Source organism: Ranitomeya imitator, chromosome 6 (genome assembly GCF_032444005.1).
Source record: "Ranitomeya imitator isolate aRanImi1 chromosome 6, aRanImi1.pri, whole genome shotgun sequence".
In the NCBI taxonomy this organism is placed as follows: domain Eukaryota; kingdom Metazoa; phylum Chordata; class Amphibia; order Anura; family Dendrobatidae; genus Ranitomeya; species Ranitomeya imitator.
The window spans coordinates 575,591,044-575,612,236 of record NC_091287.1 but is presented as its reverse complement, the minus strand read 5'-3'; the positions used below and the strand labels follow the sequence as shown (position 1 = coordinate 575,612,236).

The window sequence follows — 21,193 nt, the reverse complement described above, 5'->3', positions numbered from 1 at the left end:
TGATCACCAGTATCATAATAAGACAGGGCGCTGTCACCGGTCCTATAATAAGACAGGGCGCTGTCACTGGTCCTATAATAAGACAGGGCGCTGTCATCGGTCCTATAATAAGAGAGGGCGCTGTCACTGGTCCTATAATAAGACAGGGCGCTGTCACAGGTCCTATAATAAGACAGGTCGCTGTCATTGGTCCTATAATAAGACAGGGCGCTGTCACCGGTCCTATAATAAGACAGGGCGCTGTCATCGGTCCTATAATAAGACACGGCGCTGTCACTGGTCCTATAATAAGACACGGTGTGGTCATCGGTATTATAATAAGACAGGGTGTGGTCACCTGTCCTATAATAAGACTGAGCGTGGTCACCGGTATTATAATAAGATGGGGCGCCGTCACCGGTCCTTTAATAAGATCGGGCACGATGACCGGTCCTATAATAACACGGATCACAATGACCGGTCCTATAATAATACAGGGCACAATATCCGGTCCTATAATAACACGGGGCACGAGGACCTGTCCTATAATAATATCGGCACAATGACCGGTCCTATAATAACACAGGGCATGATGACCGATCCTATAATAACACGGGCACAGTGACCCATCCTATAATAACACGGGGCACGATGACCTGTCCTATAATAACATGGGACACCATGTTCTGTCCTATAATAACATGGGGAACAATGAACAGTCCTATAATAGCACAGAAACAATGAACAGTCCTATAATAACACAGGGCACAATGACCGGTCCTAAAATAACACGGGTCACAATGTCCGGTCCTATAATAATATGGAGCATGAGGACCTGTCCTATAATAACACGGAGAACAATGAACAGTCCTATAATAACACGGGCACAATGTCCGGTCCTATAATAACACTGGGCACAATGATTTGTCCTATAATAATCTATATATATAATTGTCTAAGGGTTTTTCCGTCTGTCTGTCTGTCTTTCTGTCTGTCTGTCTGTCCTGGAAATCCCACGTCTCTGATTGGTCGAGGCCTGGCGGCCTAGACCAATCAGCGACGGGCACAGTATCGACGTAGAAATCCCGCGTCTCTGATTGGTCGAGGCCGCCAGGCCTCGACCAATCAGCGACGGACACAGCGACGATGATGTCATAAAGGACGTAGAAATCCCACGTTTCTGATTCAGCGACGGGCACAGTATCGACGTAGATGTCATTATGGTTGCCATGGCGATGATGATGTCATAAAGGTTGCCTCGACCAATCAGCGACGGGCACAGTCTGCTGCGATTTCTGGAATCATCATTGTCCATATTTATTATGATGGAATATAGGCTGAACTGGATGGACAAATGTCTTTTTTCGGCCTTACTAACTATGTTACTATGTTACATATACTATGGGGACATGCATATTCTAGAATACCCGATGCGTTAGAATCGGGCCACAATCTAGTCTATATATATAATTGTCTAAGGGTTTTTCTGTCTGTCTGTCTGTCCTGGAAATCCTGCGTCTCTGATTGGTCGAGGCCGTCAGGCCTCGACCAATCAGCGATGGGCACAGCATGGCGACAATGATGTCATAAAGGTTGCCTCGACCAATCAGCGACGGGCACAGTCTGCCGCGAATTTGCCTTGACCAATCAGCGACGGGCACAGTATCGACGTAGATGTCATAATGGTTGCCATGGCGACGATGATGTCATAAAGGTTGCCTCGACCAATCAGAGACGGGCACAGTCTGCCGCGAATTCTGGAATCATCATTGTCCATATACTACGGGGACATGCATATTCTAGAATACCCGATGCGTTAGAATCGGGCCAACATCTAGTATAATATAAATATGCCATATTCGGAGTATTGTTCTAGAAGGTTCCATGGCACACACACACACGCTGCAGATTTGACCCCCCCTCTTTTTTTTCCCCACAGCAGCACCAAGCAGCTATGCCTCTCTGCCTGTCAGCATGGTGAAATTCTAAGTCACTCTTTCTCCCTCCCCCTGCATGAAGCTGTAATGTGAAACCAGTGTGCTGTGAGCAGGCCTACTCAGCCGTCTGCAGAAGGCATATGGTCGGGGGGCATTCCCTTTGTTCTCTTAAGCTGGTATATAATCTTGCAGCTTAGGTCTGGAAGCAGGACAAATACATTTTTGGCTTCTGCATCAGCCGGGCCATCACACAGTGCGTTTTCTAAGCTCAGCACCTGTCAGAATTTGAGAAACACATTATTGCTTAACCGGGGCTCATAGCCAAGCCATGTTTAGACTTATATGTAAGCTAATTTTGAGAGAAGTCATATAATACGTTCGTCGTCCTTCTATGAGATTCTCCCCAAGAGATATGAGCAATAGAAGACTTGACATAACTTCCAGGAAGGGGAGGGCATTCCAGGGCACAGCCCACTCAGTGAGGTCATCAAGCAGAGCATATACATTTAGGAGCTGAGTTAGGAGGGGGAGCTTTTCACCCAGGAAGTCAGCTGAGAGAGAGGCTCTGCAAATCTGCCTGATTCATTGGGACATATTCTCCCCTTCCCCCCAGCCGCATGGTCAGCCATGATATGAAAGGACATAAGCAACTGTAAGTTTATTTTCATATTTAATCACTTTTATTTTTGTAATTGTCTGTATATACGATACTTGTCTCATCTTATAATATCTTTTATATACTTTTGTAAACACTGCCTAGTTTTTGGAGTAAAATATATAAAATTACTAGCTTCGTTTCTCCTTGCTCTATAACGTACTTTCACATCCTCTGAAGTAATTATGCTACTAATTGGGTTGGCTCCTGACCCATTATTAATTAAGAAATAGGAGCTGGTGGCAGCGGAAGTGTCCTGAGCCGTTGGGAAAACTGGCAGCGATGGCCGACATTGATAATTATTGTTCCTGCCTGAGTGGGAGTAGTTATATCGCCCTCGCTGTAGTGTGCCCATTAGCCAGTACATAGCAGGCAGCCTTTCTGGCGACTAATCATTCTAGGTGCAGTACCCTGTCTGACCTGAGGGTAAGGGGGGCGCCAGAGAGCTGCAAGTTCCAAACCGGAAGTGGGATATAGATATATCCCCTCCAGAAAAGAACCAGGAGCAACGAAACAACCCTGGTTCATGACAACGGGGAACAATGAACAGTCCTATAATAACACGGAAACAATGAACAGTCCTATAATAACACGGGGCTCGATGACCAGTCCTACAATAACACGGGCACAATGTCCGGTCTTATAATAACACTGGGCACAATGATTTATCCTATAATAACACGGGGCATGATGACCGATCCTATAATAACACGGGGCATGATGACCGGTCCTATAATAACTCAGGACACGATTACTGGTCCTATAATAACACGGGGCACGATGACGGGTCCTATAATAACACAGGGCATGATGACCGATCCTATAATAATACAGGGCACGATGACTGGTCCTATAATAACTCGGAGCACGATGACTGGTCCTATAATAACACGGGGCGCGATGACTGGTCCTATAATAACACGGGGCATGATAACCGGTCCTATAATAATACAGGGCACGATGACTGGTCCTATAATAACACAGGGCATGATGACCGATCCTATAATAATACAGGGCACGATGACTGGTCCTATAATAACTCGAAGCACGATGACTGGTCCTATAATAACACACGATGACTGGTCCTATAACACGGGGGTTACCCTACATCAGACAGCTGCGGTCCGGATCATACGTCACCTCTTATTATCTCTTGTCCCCCCAGGACATGTCTTGACCCTGGAGAACATCTCGGAGCTCATTCACCTGGCGGCCGAGGAGAAGCTGCTGATCTTTGCGGATGAGGTGAGCTCAGATTATTGTTACGATAATGTAGCAACTCACTCGGGAAAATGGGTAAAAAAACTAAAAACTGCAACTGACCCTGCCGGGTCCTGTACAAACTAGAAATCCTGACCCCGCAGTCCCTAGTGGTTCCTGCATGAGCTGAGATAGCCCTAACCACAGATTAGACGAAGGCAACTTGAACCTAAGCTGCCTGACAGGCCGTCGAGCTCGTCATGTTCCTCCTAAAGAACCGGAGGGCAGAGCAGAGTGTGAATTACCTACAAAAGGGAAAGTGTGCTGAAATAGAAAGATCCCAGAGTGAGTAAAGCAAACCACGAAATACAAAATAAAGGGTTAAGAATGTACTAAATATATGCTGCCTCCTTCCTAACTAGAAACAGAAGATAGAAGCAGAGTAAAGAGCATAAACAGCAGAGAGAGAAACCCTAGCTGGTCTTTCACTGACTGACATAAACAGCAATGGCTGTCCTAAAAAGGAGACTATCACCAACAGGAAATACCAGCAGGGGGACAGTATAAAAAGCTGCACCTGAAAGGTGATAGGGCAGAAAAAGGAGCAAATGAAAACACCTGTTACCCTAAACGACAGAAGCAGGGACAACTGAAACTAAACATGCAGAGGTCCCTGCTTCTGTCCTTTAGGGTAACAGGTGTTTTCATTTGCTCCTTTTTCTGCCCTATCACCTTTCAGTTGTAACTGATGTGGCTCAGCTGACAGAGAAGCCGACCACAAAGCATAGGGTCAGGGGTTCGAACCCAGACACATGACAATTATGTTCTGTCATAATTATGTTATGTCAGCAGGATCTGTGTGTACTGTGTATGACAGTATTGTGTGTGTGCTGTGTATGACAGTAGTATGTGTGCTGTGTATGGCATTATTATGTGTGTGCTGTGTGTGGCAGTATTATGTGTATGGCTGTAGTGTGTGCTGTGTACGGCAGTAGTGTGTGTGCTGTGTATGGCAGTAGTATGTGTTTGCTGTGTATGGCAGCATTATGTGTGTGCTGTGTATGGCAATATTATGTGTATGGCAGTATTATGTGTGTGCTGTGTATGGCAGTATTATGTGTGTGTGCTGTGTATGGCAATAGTATGTGTGTGTGTGCTGTGCATGACAGTAGTATGTGTGTGCTGTGTATGGCAGTAGTATGTGTGTGCTGTGTATGGCAATACTATGTGTATGGCAATAGTATGTGTGTGCTGTGCATGACAGTAGTATGTGTGTGCTGTGCATGACAGTAGTATGTGTGTGCTGTGCATGGCAGTAGTATGTGTGTGCTGTGTATGGCAGTAGTATGTGTGTGCTGTGTATGGCAGTAGTATGTGTGTGCTGTGTATGGCAGTAGTATGTGTGTGCTGTGTATGGCAGTATTATGTGTGTGCTGTGTATGGCAGTATTATGTGTGTGTGTGTGTGTGTGCTGTGTATGGCAGTATTATGCGTGTGTGCTGTGTATGTCAGAATTATGTGTGTGTGCTGTATATGGCAGTATTATGTGTGTGTGCTGTGTATGGCAGCATTATATGTGTGCTGTGTATGGCATTATGTGCGTGGTGTGTATAGCAGTAGTATGTGTGTGCTGTTTATGGCAGTAGTATGTGTATGGCAGTATTATGTGTCTGCTGTGTATGGCAGTATTATGTGTGTGTGCTGTGTATGGCAGTATGTGCGTGTGCTGTGTATGGCAGTAGTATGTGTGTCTGCTGTGTATGGCAGTAATATGTGTGCTGTGTATGTCAGCATTATGTGTGTATGCTGTGTATGGCAGTAGTATGTGTATGGCAGTGTTATGTGTCTGCTGTGTATGGCAGTAGTATGTGTGTGCTGTGTATGGCAATACTATGTGTATGGCAGTATTATGTGTGTGCTGTGTATGGCAATAGTATGTGTGTGTGTGCTGTGCATGACAGTAGTATGTGTGTGCTGTGTATGGCAGTAGTATGTGTGTGCTGTGTATGGCAGTGTTATGTGTGTGTGCTGTGTATGGCAGTATTATGCGTGTGTGCTGTGTATGTCAGTATTATATGTGTGTGCTGTGTATGGCAGTATGTGTGTGCTGTGTATGGCAGTAGTATGTTTCTGTGCTGTGCATGATAGTAGTATGTGTGTGCTGTGTATGGCAGGATTATGTGTGTGTGTGCTGTGTATGGCAGTATTATGCGTGTGTGTTGTGTATGTCAGAATTATGTGTGTGTGCTGTGTATGGCAGTATTATGTGTGTGTGCTGTGTATGGCAGCATTATGTGTGTGCTGTGTATGGCAGCATTATGTGTGTGCTGTGTATGGCATTATGTGTGTGGTGTGTATAGCAGTAGTATGTGTGTGCTGTTTATGGCAGTAGTATGTGTATGGCAGTATTATGTGTCTGCTGTGTATGGCAGTATTATGTGTGTGTGCTGTGTATGGCAGTATGTGCATGTGCTGTGTATGGCAGTAGTATGTGTGTCTGCTGTGTATGGCAGTAATATGTGTGCTGTGTATGTCAGCATTATGTGTGTATGCTGTGTATGGCAGTAGTATGTGTATGGCAGTGTTATGTGTCTGCTGTGTATGGCAGTATTATGTGTGTGCTGTGTATAGCAGTATTATATGTGTGTGCTGTGTATGGCAGTAGTATGTGTGTGCTGTTTATGGCAGTAGTATGTGTATGGCAGTATTATGTGTCTGCTGTGTATGGCAGTATTATGTGTGTGTGCTGTGTATGGCAGTATGTGCATGTGCTGTGTATGGCAGTAGTATGTGTCTCTGCTGTGTATGGCAGTAATATGTGTGCTGTGTATGTCAGCATTATGTGTGTATGCTGTGTATGGCAGTAGTATGTGTATGGCAGTGTTATGTGTCTGCTGTGTATGGCAGTATTATGTGTGTGCTGTGTATGGCAGTAGTATGTGTATGGCAGTATTATGTGTGTGTGCTGTGTATAGCAGTATTATATGTGTGTGCTGTGTATGGCAGTATTATGTGTGTGTGCTGTGTATGGCAGTATTATGTGTGTGTGTGCTGTGTATGGCAGTATTATGTGTATGGCAGTATTATGTGTGTGTGCTGTGTATGGCAGTATTATGTGTGTGCTGTGTATAGCAGTATTATATGTGTGCTGTGTATGGCAGTATTATGTGTGTGTGCTGTGTATGGCAGTAGTATGTGTATGGCAGTATTATGTGTGTGTGCTGTGTATGGCAGTATTATATGTGTGCTGTGTATGGCAGTATTATGTGTCCGCTCTCTGGCAGTACTATCTTTCCGTTTTATGGCGGTATTATGTTTTGTGTCGTATATATCCATGTTTTTGCCATGCTCTCTGGGTTTACCTTTGCTCATTCTCCTCCTCAGGTTTATCAGGATAACGTCTTCGGCCCGGGGGCGACTTTCCATTCTTTTAAGAAAGTTCTGTACGAAATGGGACGACAATACTCAGAACGGGTGCAACTGATATCTGTCAACTCCATCTCCAAGGGAATCAGCGGAGAGTGAGAAGGAATAATATCTAGTGTGTATACACGGTGTGCAGGATTATTAGGCAAGTTGTATTTTGATCACATGATCCTTTTTATACTTGTTGTCCTACTCCAAGCTGTTCAGGCTGAGAGCCAACTACCAATGCAGTAAATCCGGTGATTGCATCTCTGTAATGAGGAGGGGTGTTGTCTAATTACATCAGAACCCTATATAAGGTGTGCTTAATTATTAGGCAACTTCCTTTCCTTTGGGAAAATGGGTCGGAAGAGAGATTTGACGGCTTTGGAAAGTCCATAATTGTGAGATGTCTTGCAGAGGGATGCAGCAGTCTTGAAATTGCAAACTTTTAAGGCGTGATCACCGAACAATCAAGCGTTTCATGGCAAATAGTCAACAGGGTGGCAAGAAGCGTGTTGGGTAAAAAAGGCGCAAAATAACTGCCCATGAATTGAGGAAAGTCAAGCGTGAAGCTGCCAAGATGCCATTTGCCACCAGTTTTGCCATATTTCAGAGCTGCAACGTTACTGGAGTAACAGAAAGCACAAGGTGTGCGACACTCAGGGACAAGGCCAAGGTAAGGAAGGCTGAAAAACGAGAAACATAAGATAAAACGTCAAGACTGGGCCAAGAAATATCTGAAGACTGACTGTTCAAAGGTCTTATGGACTGATGAAATGAGAGTGACTCTTGATGGGCCGGATGGATGGGCCAGAGGCCGGATCAGTAAAGGGCAGAGAGCTCCACTCCGACTCAGACCCAGCAAGGTGGAGGTGGGGACTGGTATGGGCTGGGATCATCAAAGATGAACTTGTGGGACCTTCTCGGGTTGAGGATGGAGTGAAGCTCAACTCCCAGACCTACTGCCAGTTTCTGGAAGACTTCTTCAAGCAGTGGTGCAGGAAGACGTCGGTATCGTTCAAGAAAAACATGATTCTCATGCAGGACAATGCTCCATCACATGCCTCCAACTACTCCACAGCGTGGCCGGCCAGCAAAGGTCTCAAAGAAGAAAAAATAATGACATGGCCCCTTGTTCACCTGATCTGAACCCCATAGAGAACCTGTGAGATCTACAGGGAGGGAGAACAGTCCACCTCTCGGAGCAGTGTCTGGAGGCTGTGGTGGCCGCTGCACCAATGTTGGTCGTAAACAGATCAAGCAACTGACAGAATCTATGGATGGAGGCGGCTGAGCGTCATCAGAAAGAAAGGGGGCTATATTGGGCACTCATTGTTTGGGTTTTGTTTTTGCAGGTCAGAAATGTTTATTTCTATATTTTGTGCAGTGATATTGGTTTACCTGGTGAAAATAAACAAGTGAGATGGGAATATATTTGCTTTTTATTAAGTTGCCTAATAATTCAGCACAGTAATAGTTACCTGCACAAACAGATATCCTCCTAAGAGATAGCCAAATCTAAAAAACCCCACTGCAACTTCCAAAAATATTAAGCTTTGATATTTATGAGTCTTTTGGGTTGATTGAGAACATAGTTGTTGATCAATAATAAAAATAATCCTCTAAAATACAACTTGCCTAATAATTCTGCACGCAGTGTATGAAAAGTCTTCACGCCCGGGGTAAAATGCCAGGTTCTTGTCATGTAAATAATTCTACCCAGAAGAGTCAGCTCAGGACTTCTCCCCCCCTATGTCGCCCATAATCTGTACAAATCCAGTGAGGAACAAACTGAAATCATTCTGCGGGGAAAATAAAAATAACGACAATAATGTGGTTGCATAAGTGTGCATGCCCTCCTATAACACCGGTCAACGCAATTTTTCCGGCAAAAGGTTTTAAAACATATTTTCAGTCAATTTTGGCTGCTGATTACAAATATGAGCTCCGTTTTTGGCTATCACATCAGGATTTCGAGATATTTTCAATTTTTCATGAAAAGTACTCCTAATGTTTCATGATAAAAACACATGATTTTCGGTACTACATTTTGTATATTTTTAATCAAGGAATAACAAAGATTACAAAGTCTATGTACAGCAAATCAAATATACTTACAGAATTAAACTACAAAGTATAAAACACATATATATGGCGCACAGATGAATGACAAATGGCCGTTATTTGAACTTTCTTTTCTTGGCTGATCTGTGATGTACGGCTTCTGGGTTGTATCTCATCAAGCTCCAGCAATAGTCGCCATCATATGTGAGTCCCACCGGCCTTGATACCGTTCTTCCATTGTTTTAATGTCCTGATGAAATCGCTCCCCTTGTTCTTCGCTCACATCCCCAATGTTCTCTGTAAATAGTGAATCTTGATCCTCATTCTCCATCCCAGATTTCCCAGCCTCATTAGTAGATCTTCTCTTTCACAATCTCTTCATAGTTGTCGGCTTTCTTATTCCCTAGAACATTCTGCTCCACATTACACAATGCCTCCAAGCTCTTTCTCCTGCCTCATTCATTGATGTGATAACATTTGGGTCTCTCATAAGTGTTCTTATTTGAGGTCCATCCAATATTCCAGCATTTTTCTTCTCTTCACTAAGACCAGGAAAAGTTGAACATATATAGATAAAGCATTCTCCACTGTGATTGAGAGCTTTGACGAACTGCTTCATCAATCCAAGTTTATGTGTAAAGGTACCGTCACACATAACGATATTGTTAACAATATCGTTGCTTTTTGTGACGTAGCAACGATATCGTTAACAAAATCGTTATGTGTGACAGCGACCAACGATCAGGCCCCTGCTGGGAGATCGTTGGTCGCTGGGAATGATCAGGACTTTTTTTTGGTCGCTGATCTCCCGCTGACATCGCTGAATCGGCGTGTGTGACGCCGATTCAGCGATGTCGTCACTGGTAACCAGGGTAAATATCGGGTTACTAAGCGCAGGGCCGCGCTTAGTAACCCGATGTTTACCCTGGTTACTATTGTAAATGTAAAAAAACAAACACTACATACTTACATTCCGGTGTCTGGTCATGTCCCCCGCCGTCAGCTTCCCGCACTGACTGGTGAGCGCCGGCCAGCCGTAAAGCACAGCACAACAGTGATGTCACTGCTGTACTTTACGGCCGGCGCTTAGTCAGTGCGGGAAGCTGAAGGCGAGGGACATGACCAGACACCGGGAATGTAAGTATGTAGTGTTTGTTTTTTTACATTTACAATGGTAACCAGGGTAAACATCGGGTTACTAAGCGTGGCCCTGCGCTTAGTAACCCGATGTTTACCCTGGTTACCCGGGGACTTCGGGATCGTTGGTTGCTAGAGAGCTGTCTGTGTGACAGCTCTCCAGCGACCAAACAGCGACGCTGCAGCGATCAACATCGTTGTCGGTATCACTGCAGCGTCGCTTAGTGTGACAGTACCTTAAGGGAGGAAAGACAATGTCCTTCCTATCCACTAGGATCATGGATGACATTCTTATCGCCAGATGCCAAACTCTGTCGCTGAGGACATTCAGTTTTCACCCAATGCTCTGCTGTAGCTCTACTGTCCCAGTAGCACAGAAAACAAGGGCGTTATCATAACAAATGGGAATTATGCATGTTCAAAGAAAACAAAGATATTCTCACATTTATTGGGAGACTAAATGAAAACTAAATTTACCTTAGTGAACCGTATAAACCGGCACTTTTCATACACTACTGATATTTATCATGGAATTCATGAAAATGGGCTCTATACCTATAGTGCAAAAACGTGATGTGATAGAGAAATTATAAGATCAGATTTGAATTCAGCACCCTCAAATTGGTCTAAAACTGTTCTTAAAGTCCATGCCAGAAAATTTTTATTTTTTTTGTAGACCAGTGTAATCGGGGCTTGGGATGTGCTCACAATCTGTACACAGGAGATGTCCCCGCAATCTGTGCTGACCTGAAGAGGACGCTGTACACAGGAGATGTCCCCGCAATCTGTGGTGACCTGAAGAGGACGCTGTACACAGGAGATGCCCCCGCAATCTGTGGTGACCTGAAGAAGACGCTGTACACAGGAGATGTCCCCGCAATCTGTGGTGACCTGAAGAGGACGCTGTACACAGGAGATGTCCCCGCAATCTGTGGTGACCTGAAGAGGGCGCTGTACACAGGAGATGTCCCCGCAATCTGTGGTGACCTGAAGAGGGCGCTGTACACAGGAGATGTCCCCTCAATCTGTGGTGACCTGAAGAGGACGCTGTACACTGGAGATTCCCCCGCAATCTGTGGTGACCTGAAGAGGACGCTGTACACAGGAGATGTCCCCGCAATCTGTGGTATCTGAAGAGGACGCTGTACACAGGAGATGTCCCCGCAATCTGTGGTGACCTGAAGAGGACGCAGTACACAGGAGATGTCCCCGCAATCTGTGGTGACCTGAAGAGGGCGCTGTACACAGGAGATGTCCCCGCAATCTGTGGTGACCTGAAGAAGACGCTGTACACAGGAGATGACCCCGCAATCTGTGGTGACCTGAAGAGGGCGCTGTACACAGGAGATGCCCCCGCAATCTGTGGTGACCTGAAGAGGACGCTGTACACAGGAGATGTCCCCGCAATCTGTGGTGACCTGAAGAGGACGCTGTACACAGGAGATGCCCCGCAATCTGTGGTGACCTGAAGAGGACGCTGTACACAGGAGATGTCCCCGCAATCTGTGGTGACCCGAAGAGGGCGCTGTACACAGGAGATGTCCCCGCAATCTGTGGTTACCTGAAGAGGACGCTGTACACAGGAGATGTCCCCGCAATCTGTGGTGACCTGAAGAGGGCGCTGTACACATGAGATGCCCCCGCAATCTGTGGTGACCTGAAGAGGGCGCTGTACACATGAGATGCCCCCGTAATCTGTGGTGAACTGAAGAGGATGCTGTACACAGGAGATGCCCCCGCAATCTGTGGTGACCTGAAGAGGACGCTGTACACAGGAGATGTCCCCGCAATCTGTGGTGATCTGAAGAGGACGCTGTACACAGGAGTTGTCCCTGCAATCTGTGGTGACCTGAAGAGGGCGCTGTACACAGGAGATGTCCCCGCAATCTGTGGTGACCTGAAGAGGGCGCTGTACACAGGAGATGTCCCCGCAATCTGTGGTTACCTGAAGAGGACGCTGTACACAGGAGATGTCCCCGCAATCTGTGGTTACCTGAAGAGGCCGCTGTACACAGGAGATGTCCCGCAATCTGTGCTGACCTGAAGAGGGCGCTGTACACAGGAGAGGCCCAGCAATCTGTGGTGACCTGAAGAGGACGCTGTACACAGGAGATGTCCCCGCAATCTGTGGTGACCTGAAGAGGGCGCTGTACACATGAGATGCCCCCGCAATCTGTGGTAACCTGAAGAGGACGCTGTACACAGGAGATGTCCCCGCAATCTGTGGTGACCTGAAGAGGACGCTGTACACAGGAGATGTCCCCGCAATCTGTGGTGACCTGAAGAGGACGCTGTACACAGGAGATGTCCCCGCAATCTGTGGTGTCCTGAAGAGGACGCTGTACACAGGAGATGCCCCCGCAATCTGTGGTGACCTGAAGAGGGCGCTGTACACATGAGATGCTCCCGCAATCTGTGGTGACCTGAAGAGGACGCTGTACACAGGAGATGTCCCCGCAATCTGTGGTGACCTGAAGAGGACGCTGTACACAGGAGATGTCCCCGCAATCTGTGGTGACCTGAAGAGGACGCTGTACACAGGAGATGTCCCCGCAATCTGTGGTGTCCTGAAGAGGACGCTGTACACAGGAGATGCCCCCGCAATCTGTGGTGACCTGAAGAGGGCGCTGTACACATGAGATGCTCCCGCAATCTGTGGTGATCTGAAGAGGACGCTGTACACAGGAGATGTCCCCGCAATCTGTGGTGACCTGAAGAAGACGCTGTACACAGGAGATGCCCCCGCAATCTGTGGTGACCTGAAGAGGACGCTGTACACAGGAGATGTCCCCGCAATCTGTGGTGACCTGAAGAGGGCGCTGTACACAGGAGATGTCCCCACAATCTGTGGTGACCTGAAGAGGGTGCTGTACACAGGAGATGACTCCACAATCTGTGGTGACCTGAAGAGGACGCTGTACACAGGAGATGTCCCTGCAATCTGTGGTGACCTGAAGAGGGCGCTGTACACAGGAGAGGCCCAGCAATCTGTGGTGACCTGAAGAGGACGCTGTACACAGGAGATGTCCCCGCAATCTGTGGTGACCTGAAGAGGGCGCTGTACACAGGAAATGTCCCCGCAATCTGTGGTGTCCTGAAGAGGGCGCTGTACACAGGAGATGCCCCCGCAATCTGTGGTGACCTGAAGAGGGCGCTGTACACAGGAGATACCCCCGCAATCTGTGGTGACCTGAAGAGGGCGCTGTACACAGGAGATGTCCCCGCAATCTGTGGTGACCTGAAGAGGGCGCTGTACACAGGAGATGACTCCACAATCTGTGGTGACCTGAAGAGGACGCTGTACACAGGAGATGTCCCCGCAATCTGTGGTGACCTGAAGAGGGCGCTGTACACAGGAGAGGCCCAGCAATCTGTGGTGACCTGAAGAGGAAGCTGTACACAGGAGATGCCCCCGCAATCTGTGGTGACCTGAAGAGGACGCTGTACACAGGAGATGTCCCCGCAATCTGTGGTGACCTGAAGAGGGCGCTGTACACAGGAGAGGCCCAGCAATCTGTGGTGACCTGAAGAAGGCGCTGTACAAAGGAGAGGCCCAGCAATCTGTGGTGACCTGAAGAGGAAGCTGTACACAGGAGATGCCCCCGCAATCTGTGGTGACCTGAAGAGGACGCTGTACACAGGAGATGTCCCCGCAATCTGTGGTGACCTGAAGAGGACGCTGTACACAGGAGATGCCCCCGCAATCTGTGGTGACCTGAAGAGGATGTTGTACACAGGAGATGTCCCCGCAATCTGTGGTGACCTGAAGAGGGCGCTGTACACAGGAGATGTCCCCACAATCTGTGGTGACCTGAAGAGGGTGCTGTACACAGGAGATGACTCCACAATCTGTGGTGACCTGAAGAGGACGCTGTACACAGGAGATGTCCCTGCAATCTGTGGTGACCTGAAGAGGACGCTGTACACAGGAGATGTCCCCGCAATCTGTGGTGACCTGAAGAGGACGCTGTACACAGGAGATGCCCCCGCAATCTGTGGTGACCTGAAGAGGACGCTGTACACAGGAGATGTCCCCGCAATCTGTGGTGACCTGAAGAGGGCGCTGTACACAGGAGATGTCCCCACAATCTGTGGTGACCTGAAGAGGATGCTGTACACAGGAGATGCCCCCGCAATCTGTGGTGACCTGAAGAGGGCGCTGTACACATGAGATGCCCCGCAATCTGTGGTGACCTGAAGAGGACGTTGTACACAGGAGATGTCCCCGCAATCTGTGGTGACCTGAAGAGGGCGCTGTACACATGAGATGCCCCCGCAATCTGTGGTGACCTGAAGAGGACGCTGTACACAGGAGATGTCCCCGCAATCTGTGGTGACCTGAAGAGGGCGCTGTACACAGGAGATGACTCCACAATCTGTGGTGACCTGAAGAGGATGCTGTACACAGGAGATGTCCCCGCAATCTGTGGTGACCTGAAGAGGACGCTGTACACAGGAGATGCCCCCGCAATCTGTGGTGACCTGAAGAGGACGCTGTACACAGGAGATGTCCCCGCAATCTGTGGTGACCTGAAGAGGACGCTGTACACAGGAGATGTCCCCGCAATCTGTGGTGACCTGAAGAGGGCGCTGTACACAGGAGATGTCCCCACAATCTGTGGTGACGTGAAGAGGATGCTGTACACAGGAGATGCCCCCGCAATCTGTGGTGACCTGAAGAGGGCGCTGTACACATGAGATGCCCCCGCAATCTGTGGTGACCTGAAGAGGACGCTGTACACAGGAGATGTCCCCGCAATCTGTGGTGACCTGAAGAGGGCGCTGTACACATGAGATGCCCCCGCAATCTGTGGTGACCTGAAGAGGACGCTGTACACAGGAGATGCCCCCGCAATCTGTGGTGACCTGAAGAGGATGTTGTACACAGGAGATGTCCCCGTAATCTGTGGTGACCTGAAGAGGGCGCTGTACACAGGAGATGTCCCCACAATCTGTGGTGACCTGAAGAGGACGCTGTACACAGGAGATGTCCCCGCAATCTGTGGTGACCTGAAGAGGGCGCTGTACACAGGAGATGTCCCCACAATCTGTGGTGACCTGAAGAGGGTGCTGTACACAGGAGATGACTCCACAATCTGTGGTGACCTGAAGAGGACGCTGTACACAGGAGATGTCCCTGCAATCTGTGGTGACCTGAAGAGGGCGCTGTACACAGGAGAGGCCCAGCAATCTGTGGTGACCTGAAGAGGGCGCTGTACACAGGAGATGTCCCGCAATCTGTGGTGTCCTGAAGAGGGCGCTGTACACAGGAGATACCCCCGCAATCTGTGGTGACCTGAAGAGGGCGCTGTACACAGGAGATACCCCCGCAATCTGTGGTGACCTGAAGAGGGCGCTGTACACAGGAGATGTCCCCGCAATCTGTGGTGACCTGAAGAGGGCGCTGTACACAGGAGATGACTCCACAATCTGTGGTGACCTGAAGAGGACGCTGTACACAGGAGATGTCCCCGCAATCTGTGGTGACCTGAAGAGGGCGCTGTACACAGGAGAGGCCCAGCAATCTGTGGTGACCTGAAGAGGAAGCTGTACACAGGAGATGCCCCCGCAATCTGTGGTGACCTGAAGAGGACGCTGTACACAGGAGATGTCCCCGCAATCTGTGGTGACCTGAAGAGGGCGCTGTACACAGGAGAGGCCCAGCAATCTGTGGTGACCTGAAGAAGGCGCTGTACAAAGGAGAGGCCCAGCAATCTGTGGTGACCTGAAGAGGAAGCTGTACACAGGAGATGCCCCCGCAATCTGTGGTGACCTGAAGAGGACGCTGTACACAGGAGATGTCCCCGCAATCTGTGGTGACCTGAAGAGGACGCTGTACACAGGAGATGCCCCCGCAATCTGTGGTGACCTGAAGAGGACGTTGTACACAGGAGATGTCCCCGCAATCTGTGGTGACCTGAAGAGGGCGCTGTACACAGGAGATGTCCCCACAATCTGTGGTGACCTGAAGAGGGTGCTGTACACAGGAGATGACTCCACAATCTGTGGTGACCTGAAGAGGACGCTGTACACAGGAGATGTCCCTGCAATCTGTGGTGACCTGAAGAGGACGCTGTACACAGGAGATGTCCCCGCAATCTGTGGTGACCTGAAGAGGACGCTGTACACAGGAGATGCCCCCGCAATCTGTGGTGACCTGAAGAGGACGCTGTACACAGGAGATGTCCCCGCAATCTGTGGTGACCTGAAGAGGGCGCTGTACACAGGAGATGTCCCCACAATCTGTGGTGACCTGAAGAGGATGCTGTACACAGGAGATGCCCCCGCAATCTGTGGTGACCTGAAGAGGGCGCTGTACACATGAGATGCCCCGCAATCTGTGGTGACCTGAAGAGGACGTTGTACACAGGAGATGTCCCCGCAATCTGTGGTGACCTGAAGAGGGCGCTGTACACATGAGATGCCCCCGCAATCTGTGGCGACCTGAAGAGGACGCTGTACACAGGAGATGTCCCCGCAATCTGTGGTGACCTGAAGAGGGCGCTGTACACAGGAGATGACTCCACAATCTGTGGTGACCTGAAGAGGACGCTGTACACAGGAGATGTCCCCGCAATCTGTGGTGACCTGAAGAGGACGCTGTACACAGGAGATGCCCCCGCAATCTGTGGTGACCTGAAGAGGACGCTGTACACAGGAGATGTCCCCGCAATCTGTGGTGACCTGAAGAGGACGCTGTACACAGGAGATGTCCCCGCAATCTGTGGTGGCCTGAAGAGGGCGCTGTACACAGGAGATGTCCCCACAATCTGTGGTGACCTGAAGAGGATGCTGTACACAGGAGATGCCCCCGCAATCTGTGGTGACCTGAAGAGGGCGCTGTACACATGAGATGCCCCCGCAATCTGTGGTGACCTGAAGAGGACGCTGTACACAGGAGATGTCCCCGCAATCTGTGGTGACCTGAAGAGGGCGCTGTACACATGAGATGCCCCCGCAATCTGTGGTGACCTGAAGAGGACGCTGTACACAGGAGATGTCCCCGCAATCTGTGGTGACCTGAAGAGGGCGCTGTACACAGGAGATGACTCCACAATCTGTGGTGACCTGAAGAGGACGCTGTACACAGGAGATGTCCCCGCAATCTGTGGTGACCTGAAGAGGACGCTGTACACAGGAGATGCCCCCGCAATCTGTGGTGACCTGAAGAGGACGCTGTACACAGGAGATGTCCCCGCAATCTGTGGTGACCTGAAGAGGGCGCTGTACACAGGAGATGTCCCCGCAATCTGTGGTGACCTGAAGAGGGCGCTGTACACAGGGGATGCCCCCACAATCTGTGGTGACCTGAAGAGGGCGCTGTACACAGGAGATGACTCCACAATCTGTGGTGACCTGAAGAGGACGCTGTACACAGGAGATGTCCCCGCAATCTGTGGTGACCTGAAGAGGGCGCTGTACACAGGAGATGTCCCCGCAATCTGTGGTGACCTGAAGAGGGCGCTGTACACAGGGGATGCCCCCACAATCTGTGGTGACCTGAAGAGGGCGCTGTACACAGGAGATGACTCCACAATCTGTGGTGACCTGAAGAGGACGCTGTACACAGGAGATGTCCCCGCAATCTGTGGTGACCTGAAGAGGGCGCTGTGCACAGGAGAGGCCCAGCAATCTGTGGTGACCTGAAGAGGAAGCTGTACACAGGAGATGCCCCCGCAATCTGTGGTGACCTGAAGAGGACGCTGTACACAGGAGATGTCCCCGCAATCTGTGGTGACCTGAAGAGGGCGCTGTACACAGGAGAGGCCCAGCAATCTGTGGTGACCTGAAGAAGGCGCTGTTCAAAGGAGAGGCCCAGCAATCTGTGGTGACCTGAAGAGGAAGCTGTACACAGGAGATGCCCCCGCAATCTGTGGTGACCTGAAGAGGACGCTGTACACAGGAGATGTCCCCGCAATCTGTGGTGACCTGAAGAGGACGCTGTACACAGAAGATGTCCCCGCAATCTTTGGTGACCTGAAGAGGGCGCTGTACACAGAAGATGTCCCCGCAATATGTGGTGACCTGAAGGACGCTGTACACAGGAGATGTCCCCGCAATCTGTGGTGACCTGAAGAGGGCGCTGTACACAGGAGAGGCCCAGCAATCTGTGGTGACCTGAAGAAGGCGCTGTACAAAGTAGAGGCCCAGCAATCTGTGGTGACCTGAAGAGGGCGCTGTACACAGGAGATGTCCCCGCAATCTTTGGTGACCTGAAGAGGGCGCTGTACACAGAAGATGTCCCCGCAATATGTGGTGACCTGAAGAGGGCGCTGTACACAGGAGATGTCCCCGCAATCTGTGGTGACCTGAAGAGGGCGCTGTACACAGGAGATGTCCCCGCAATCTGTGGTGACCTGAAGAGGACGCTGTACACAGGAGATGCCCCGCAATCTGTGGTGATCTGAAGAGGGCGCTGTACACAGAAGATGTCCCCGCAATCTGTGGTGACCTGAAGAGGGCGCTGTACACAGGAGATGTCCCCGCAATCTGTGGTGACCTGAAGAGGGCGCTGTACACAGGAGATGTCCCCGCAATCTGTGGTGACCTGAAGAGGACCCTGTACACAGGAGATGTCCCCGCAATCTGTGGTGACCTGTAGAATGCGCTGTACACAGGAGATGTCTCACAATCTGTGGTGACCTGAAGAGGGCGCTGTACACAGGAGATGCCCCCGCAATCTGTGGTGACCTGAAGAGGGCGCTGTACACAGGAGATGTCCCCGCAATCTGTGGTGACCTGAAGAGGACGCTGTACACAGGAGATGTCCCTGCAATCTGTGGTGACCTGAAGAGGGCGCTGTACACCGGAGATGGCCCCACAATCTGTGGTGACCTGAAGAGGACGCTGTACACAGGAGATGTCCCCGCAATCTGTGGTGACCTGAAGAGGACGCTGTACACAAGAGATGGCCCCACAATCTGTGGTGACCTGAAGAGGACGCTGTACACAGGAGATGTCCCCGCAATCTGTGGTGACCTGAAGAGGACGCTGTACACAAGAGATGGCCCCACAATCTGTGGTGACCTGAAGAGGACGCTGTACACAGGAAATGTCCCCGCAATCTGTAGTGACCTGTAGAGGGTGCTGTACACAGGAGATGCCCCGAAATCTGACAGATGTGGAGCTGCTGCCAGGAGGAGCTGGCGAAGATCATCAATCCGAGATATGCCGAGTGATTAACACCGACCCAAAAACATTGAGCGCTGCTAGAAACTCACAGAGGCCTGCAACAAAAGATTAGTGTACAGGTTTGCAGACCACATTATATAGTTATTAAGGTTGAAGGAAGACTATGTGTCCATCTAGTTCAACCCATAGCCTAACCTAACATGCCCTAACATGTTGATCCAGAGGAAGGCAAAAAAAAACCCATGTGGCAAAGAGTAAGCTCCACATTGGGGAAAAAAATTCCTTCCCGACTCCACATACGGCAATCAGACTAGTTCCCTTGATCAACGCCCTATCAAGGAATCTAGTGTATATACCCTGTAACATTAGACTTTTCCAGAAAGGTATCCAGTCCCCTCTTAAATTTAAGTAATGAATCACTCATTACAACATCATACGGCAGAGAGTTCCATAGTCTCACTGCTCTTACAGTAAAGAATCCGCGTCTGTTATTATGCTTAAACCTTTTTTCCTCCAAACGCAGAGGATGCCCCCTTGTCCCTGTTTCAGGTCTATGATTAAAAAGATCATCAGAAAGGTCTTTGTACTGTCCCCTCATATATTTATACATTAAAATAAGATCACCCCTTAGTCTTCGTTTTTCCAAACTAAATAGCCCCAAGTGTAATAACCTATCTTGGTATTGCAGACCCCCCAGTCCTCTAATAACCTTGGTCGCTCTTCTCTGCACCCGCTCCAGTTCAGCTATGTCTTTCTTAAACACCGGAGACCAGAACTGTGCACAGTATTCTAAGTGTGGTCGAACTAGTGACTTGTATAGAGGTAAAATTATATTCTCCTCATGAGCATCTATGCCTCTTTTAATGCATCCCATTATTTTATTTGCCTTTGTAGCAGCTGCCTGACACTGGCCCCTGAATATGAGTTTGTCATCCACCCATACACCCAGGTCTTTTTCATTGACGGTTTTGCCCAGAGTTTTAGAATTAAGCACATAATTATACATCTTATTACTTCTACCCAAGTGCATGACCTTACATTTATCCCCATTAAAGCTCATTTGCCATTTATCAGCCCAAGCTTCTAGTTTACATAAATTATCCTGTAATATAGAATTGTCCTCCTCTGTATTGATTACCCTGCAGAGTTTAGTGTCATCTGCAAATATTGAAATTCTACTCTGAATGCCCCCTACAAGGTCATTAATAAATATGTTAAAAAGAAGAGGGCCCAATACTGACCCCTGTGGTACCCCACTGCTCACCGCTACCCAGTCCAAGTGTGCTCCATTAATAACCACCCTTTGTTTCCTATCCCTGAGCCAGCTCTCAACCCACTTGCACATATTTTCCCCTATCCCCATTATTCTCATTTTATGAATCAACCTTTTGTGTGGCACCGTATCAAAAGCTTTTGAAAAGTCCATATACACTACATCCACTGGGTTCCCTTGGTCCAATCCGGAACTTACCTCTTCATAGAAACTGATCAAATTAGTCTGACATGAACGGTCCCTAGTAAACCCGTGCTGATACTGGGTCATGAGGTTATTCCTCCTCAGATACTCCAGTATAGCGTCCCTTAGAATGCCCTCCAGGATTTTACCCACAGTAGAGGTGAAGCTTACTGGCCTATAGTTTCCGAGTTCAGTTTTTGTCCCCTTTTTGAATATTGGCACCAC

General features: G+C 48.9%; 1 protein-coding gene across 1 annotated transcript in view; it reads left to right on the top strand.

The window, feature by feature from the left end:
• The window catches only part of LOC138643271 (alanine aminotransferase 2-like), a 61,655-nt gene that overhangs the window by 28,310 nt on the left and 12,152 nt on the right, over nt 1-21,193 (top strand). Inside the window, exons 7-8 of the mRNA XM_069732190.1 lie at nt 3,737-3,816; nt 7,156-7,292. Of these exons, the coding sequence (XP_069588291.1) occupies nt 3,737-3,816; nt 7,156-7,292 (217 nt within the window). The remainder of the gene's footprint in view (nt 1-3,736; nt 3,817-7,155; nt 7,293-21,193) is intronic.